Source organism: Acanthisitta chloris, unplaced genomic scaffold (assembly GCF_000695815.1).
Source record: "Acanthisitta chloris isolate BGI_N310 unplaced genomic scaffold, ASM69581v1 scaffold20371, whole genome shotgun sequence".
NCBI classification, from domain to species: Eukaryota; Metazoa; Chordata; class Aves; order Passeriformes; family Acanthisittidae; genus Acanthisitta; species Acanthisitta chloris.
The window spans coordinates 29,778-36,115 of NW_008654586.1; the positions used below are offsets into that span (position 1 = coordinate 29,778).

The following is a 6,338-nucleotide window of genomic DNA, read 5'->3' on the forward strand; positions in this document are numbered from 1 at the left end:
GAGTTAGTTTCAAAGAAAACTCTGTTGGGGTGTGCTGGATGTGCTGGATAATGAGTTCTGGTTGCTCAGGGAGGGAGGTTGGTCAATCCTGTGGAACTCAGCAAATAATTACCTGCAAGTGTGATCTGAATTTAGAGTTGCCTTCCACGCCTGCTGACAGTGTGTGTGTGCTGCCCCTCTCTGAAGAACTGATCTACGTCTGTGCTGTCATTTCATATGCTCTTCTGGTTTCCATTGTACTCATCTAAGATTAGATTTATCCTTAGCATTAGGTTTCTCATTAACACGAGATTAGAGTGGAAATATCTGCTGTGTGTTTTCAGGATGCAGGCAGTCCCTGCACAGCTCTTTCAGTGTCATCTCCGCAAGAACACAAGGAAAGGGCAGGAATAATGAATGAAAGTTGTAATAAGCAAACCCCCTGCTGAGAGTAAATTAAAAACCTGCAATATTTTTGCCTGAATTGCAAACTAAACAGTGAATCTTGTGCTTTGGAGACTTGGGTTAAGGGGTTTGTTCCTCTTGTTGTTTAAAATGTGGTGATTCTGATTTCTGAGCTTATTCCTGTCTCTGATGGACTAAGAAATATACAGTCCTGTTCTCATGATTTAAATGACCTAAGCCTAAGTTCAAAAGAGAACCCAAACCTTTAAAGCTAATGAGCTCTGAGGAAATCTTGGCCAGTCGTTCTGTGTTGGCTCATTTATATTTATACCAGCTTCTGATACCTTTCATAGTGTGGCCAATACTTGTCAGTAGTCATTTAGCATGACCTGTTGGTGGCAAACTTTTTTGTCAGAGTTTTACTGTTGGTAACAGCTGTAACACTGTTGAATGTAGCAGTGAGACTTAACAAGCTCAAGTGCTTTTTGAAATGCTTGTTGGGTACCTTCTGTGGCTGTGCCACAGCTCATGACCTGTGGAGATGTCACTATAAATCAGTGTTGCAAAGGGGACTTTGAACGTTCTAAGTGCAGAGGTACAAGGAGGGACAAAGAGGACAGAGACTTGGAAGACATTCTGGAGACTGAGGCCAAGAGATTTAGCTCATACTCAGTGATGCTGTGGTTGGGTCAGTCCTGCCCAGCAGTGACAATTCAAGTGTCATATCAACCATTTTTCTCCCAACTTCTGGCCCAGGGGCCCATCCCCAGTAGGTTGTCCTAACGGTGTGAGGTGCCATAGTAAGGCTGTGGGTCTGGGAAGAAGGCTGGACTCCTTTTTGCAGAAGGAGTTGTTAGGAGGCTCCATGCCAGCTAAATCCCTGGCTCAGCTGAGGTTCATGGCACAGCCTGAATTGGAGCAGAGCAAGCCAAGATTGAGTGCTTTTGGCTAGATATGTCCAGCTGCCTTTATTTTATCCCTACCTTGTTCTTTCTGTTGCACATTTTTCCCTATTACTGTTTTTTTTAGGGATGAGAATTAATTCCTTCAGCCAGGCAGACTTGGCCTCTCGCAGCATCCAGTATGTCCACACCAGTGACATGGAAAAGCACACAGATGCCTTCACCTTTTCTGTGTCTGATGGGACAAATGAGGTAAGAACCAAAGTGGTTTTTGCCTGAGTCAGACCTTGTCGTGAGCAGAGGTGACTGTTCTCCTGCAGTGAGAACTCCTGCATCCCACAGGGATGGGAGAGAGCCCTGTGCAGGGAACAGGGAGCCAGCTGCCATGTGGCATCCTGAGACTGGTTAAACATGCTCTGAGTGTCTGGTTTTCAGCTGCTTTCCAGTTGGTCCTGGAGCTCAGCTTTGAGCCAGTGGCACTGGTGATGTAGTGACAACAGTCAGACCCTTGAGAAATGTCTTCTTCCTGCTTGGAGAAGGAGGAAAATCATAGCTGCAGATACAGGGAGAGGGACAAAGTACAAGGAGGGAGGGAGAGTGGATGTCCATAACACCACAGAGAGAGGCAGAAGTAATTAGTGGGGAGAGATAGAAAATGTCATGTTCACTTGATCTGGGCATAGAAGCTCAGATTTGCTCACTAGACAAGGCCAAAATGAAGCGACCCAAACTTGGGGCACCATGGTCTCTTACAGTATTTCTCTTCCAATGGAGTTGCACTCTTGGGAGGCTGAACTCATCAAGAGAGGCTTTTCCTCCTGTTCCAGGTGAGCCAGACCTTTGACATCACCATAAACCCCGTGGATGACTCCTTACCCATAGTGCAAAGCCTTGGGATGACAGTTCAGGAAGGGGTGAGGAAAACCATCACCGAGTTTGAGCTTAAAGCAACAGATGCTGACACAGAGGTAAGGCAGAACTTCCCCTTGCCTCCCTTCTCCCCTGCTCCTCCTCTTTTGCACATCTGGGCTGTCAGGAAAATGGGCTTGTGTTTAAAGGCAGAGGGGATAGCAGGTGTTATCTCTCCTGTGACCATTGATCACATCAGACACAGCTGGTGGGAGACCTCATTTGTGCATACATAGCTGAAGGAGTGTCTGAGCAAAGCAAAGCCCTGGCTGGAGAAATGTCCTCATCTAGGGTATGTCTTGGACACATCAGCAGCAAAGCTCTATGGAAAGCTTGTAGAAGTTGTGATCAGAGCTCTTCTTTGCCCTGTCCCATCTTCTCTCTGAACACTGTGGATTTGAACATAAGCCTGGCCTTGACATGGATGAAAATGACATTTCCTATTGCTCCTTCTGGGTCTGGCTGGAGACTGAGCAGTCTTATGTTGGCTCTACCTCACTGCAGCTTCCCTGCAGCTAGAGATCTCCTGGCTGCCTGTTACTGCCCTGAGCCAAAGTCCTGCCCCAGAGGTTTTCCCTGCTTCCACCCTGGCAGAAAGTGGCAAGGGACACGTTGGCTGGAATGGCTGCAGGATGGGGCACTGCTCTTGTGTTCATGGAGCTGTCACAGGGCTGGGAGCTGTCTCAGACCAGCCAAACCAGTAGATTGGTGTGATGTGCCTAGCCCAGCTCTCCCTGATTGGGGTTGTTTTGTAGAGAGTCACGCTGAGAGAGGGATAAAGACAGGGCAGGGCTCAGGGGGGATCAGTCAGTGTGCAGTGCTGTGTTAGCCCAGGTTGAAAACACTGCCAGGGAAGCTGTGTGGGCAGAGAGTTGAAAACACTGCCAGGGAAGCTGTGTGGGCAGAGTGTCCCTGTCAGGCATCCTGAGCTGGAAGGTCATCCCTGCCCTTGCCCTGAGGTCATGCCAGCAGCTTTGCTCTGTGTGTCCTTGGTGCAGGTGGAGTCAATCACGTTCACAGTGGTGCAGCCGCCCCGGCACGGCCTGATCGAACGCACCAGCAACGGGCAGCGCCACCACCAAGCCACCACCTTCACCATGGAGGACATCTACCAGAACCGCATCAGCTACAGCCACGACGGCAGCAACTCGCTCCGGGACCGCTTCACCTTCACCCTGTCCGACGGGAACAGCCCCTTCTTCCTCGTGGAGGAGGGTGGGAAGAGGGTAAGGGGAGGAGAAGGGGTGTGGGGACACCTGTAGCTCTCCTCGCAGAGCAGGAGAGGCTGAGCTGCTGTCATTCTGCTGATGACAAGGGATGAACATTTGATAGTTTCATAGGATGTTAAGGGGCTGGAATGGAGCTCAGAGATCATCCAGCCCCAACCCCTGCCCTGGGCAGGGACACCTCCCACCAGAGCAGGTTGCTCAAGGCTCATCCAACCTGGCTGTGAACCCTGCCAGGGTTGGGGCAGCCACAGCCTCCCTGGGCACCCTGGGACAGGGTCTCACCACCAGAACAGGGAAAACTTCTGCCTAATATCTGACCTAAATTTCCCTCTTTCAATTTATCTCCATTACTCCGTGTCCTGTCCCTGCAGTTCTTAACCAAGAGTCCCTCTGCAGCTTCCCTGGAGCCCCTTCAGATATTGAAAAGTTGCTCTGAGGTCTCCACACAACCTTCTCTTCTCCAGGCTGAACAGCCCCAATTCTCTCAGCCTTTGCTCATAGGGAAGGTGCTCCAGTGCTCTGATCAGCTTTGTGGCCTCCTCTGGCCTTGCTCCAACAGTTCCATGTCCTTCTGATGTTGGGGACACCAGAACTGTGTGCAGCACTCCAGGTGGGGCCTCACAAGAGCAGAGAGGGAGAATCACTGCTGGGTCTGCTGCCTTTGTGTGTGCAAACTCACCCCAGGACCTTGACCCCAGCAGAGCTGAAGGGGGCCAAGCTCTGACATGGTGGCTGAGGCTCTGAGTCCCAGACTAACACCCATCACTCTCTGGACTTGTGTCAGGTCATGACAGCAGCACCACAGCGTTTCCAAGTGAACATTCTGCCTGTGGATGATGGGACACCCAGGGTTGTCACCAACCTGGGCTTGCAGTGGCTGGAGAACACGGATGGCAAGGTAACTGCCCCAGCTTGGCTTGTTTCTCAGGCTGCTCCAGGAGAAGGAGCTTCCCTGGAAAACATCCTGGTCAGTCAGGAGGTGGAGAATATCCCTCCACCCCGGAGTATGTTTGTGTATTGCTGATGGTGAAGGCTTGATGATGTGCCACAGCAGCTTTCCAGGAAATGTGGTGTAGGGATTTCTTGCTATGACTTGCCTTTGTTTTGCTGAAGTCCAAACAAAACCCCAGGGAACTGGAGCATGTTATGAGGACCCAGAGCTAACTGCAAAGAAACACTTTGGTTCCAGGTCAAACCAAAGGATTTGTCCTAGCTTTTAGCCCCATCTAGACAGGGGCAGCTACTTCTGACTTTGCTTTCCTTTGAGCCACAATGGGTTTTCAAGTTAAGCAAACCAGATGTGAGGCAAAATTTGAATCCGTTCTGCACTGCCAAAGACTGTGAGGTGTCTGTCTGTCCAAGGCAGCTCTGTGCTTTTGCACCTTTAGATTTTCCCTCATGGGAACTGTTTGACAGAGGGATGGTTGGGCTTTTTGTGGGAACAGTCAATCAGACTGGCAGTACTGGAGCTCCAGAGTTTTACTCCCTTGGTTTGGCTTTAATCCAGGCAACCAATCTCATCACTAAGAAGGAATTACTGACAACAGATCCTGACACAGATGACAGACAGCTGATCTATGAGATAACAACTGGGCCCAGAAATGGCCATGTGGAGAACAAGATGAACCCAGGGACAGCTGTGACCACCTTTACGCAGGGTATGGAGTTGGGCTGTGTGCTGCTGCTTCTTTCCTTCAGCTGCTTTAGTTTGTTAGGGTGAGGGAACAAAGGGTGGCTGGGGGGAAGACAAGAGGCAAATCTCCAGAGTGTGTTGAAACTAAGCAGTGAACTTTGCTCTCAACTCCAGAGATTTCTTAGAGATGTCAGCCCATGTCCTGTAGCACACTCAGGTTCTCCAGGCTTGTTAGCGCTGGAGATTTCACTTGCGACAGTGGAGAGGAGTTGTAGATGTTGTCTCACAAGGCCTGGTAGATGTGTAGTCAACAATGTGTGGAAGGATCACTCTTGCATGGCTGAGGGGTCCTCCATCAGGAAGGGGAGGTGAGGGAGCAGCTGCATCCTATACCACTGTGGAGAACTTGATCCCCATGACCCATGTCTCTGCACTGCTCATCTGTTAAACTGCTGTTGGCCTTCTGTGTGGGCTCAGCGGGTGTTTCCTCCCTGCAGAGGATGTGAACCAGGGCCTCATTCGGTATGTGATGCATGAGGAGAAAATTCAGGAGACCATGGACAGCTTTCAGTTCCTAGTGAAGGACAGCAAACCCAACGTGGTCAGTGGCAACATCTTCCACATCCAGTGGTCTCTCCTCAGCTTTACACAGACCAGGTGGGTGGCACAGGGGTCACAGCACTCTGCTGAGAGGTGTGCTCTCACCTGAGCTCTGGGCCTACAGCGTGGGAATGAGACTCAGTGAGGAGAGGGGCCTGCCTAGCCAAACCATGGAGCTGTCTGCCCCTGAGTGTCAGTGTCCCATGGAGGCCACACTCACCCTGAGTCCATGGCACTCAGGATCACACAAACACACGGGGTTTTCTCCCCAGCTTCCTATTTATATCTGCCTTATGTGTCTGCAGCTACAAGGTCAGAGAGAGTGTGGGCTCTGTGAGCGTCACGGTGAGGAGGGTCGGGAACCTCAACCAGTACTCCATCGTGCTGTGCCGCACGGAGCAGGGAACGGCCACCGCCGGCTCCGCAACACAGCCAGGAGAGCAGGACTACGTGGAGTACGCGGGGCAGGTGGGTTGGGGCCACCAGCAAAGGCATGGTCTGACTTCAGATGCCATCGAGCCTGGATGAGAGAACTGATGAAAACTGCTAAAAACACCAAGGAAAGTGTATTTTCTCTCTCAAAACCTGTGGTGGGTTTGCTGGCAGAAGGAGGGCTCTACTTTCATCAGTTCCCACAGCTGTCTTGTGACGGACCACAAATGTTACTTGCCTGAGCAGGAA

The 6,338-nt window shown here is 50.8% G+C and overlaps 1 protein-coding gene across 1 annotated transcript in view; it reads left to right on the forward strand.

Annotated features, from left to right (window-relative positions):
• Positions 1 to 6,338, forward strand: part of LOC103810681 (extracellular matrix protein FRAS1-like) — a gene marked incomplete at both ends in the record, with an annotated part of 44,298 nt that overhangs the window by 28,076 nt on the left and 9,884 nt on the right. The window contains 7 exon segments of the mRNA XM_009083594.1: positions 1,414 to 1,538; positions 2,114 to 2,254; positions 3,194 to 3,421; positions 4,209 to 4,322; positions 4,932 to 5,082; positions 5,555 to 5,714; positions 5,963 to 6,125. Coding sequence (XP_009081842.1) covers positions 1,414 to 1,538; positions 2,114 to 2,254; positions 3,194 to 3,421; positions 4,209 to 4,322; positions 4,932 to 5,082; positions 5,555 to 5,714; positions 5,963 to 6,125 — 1,082 coding nt within the window.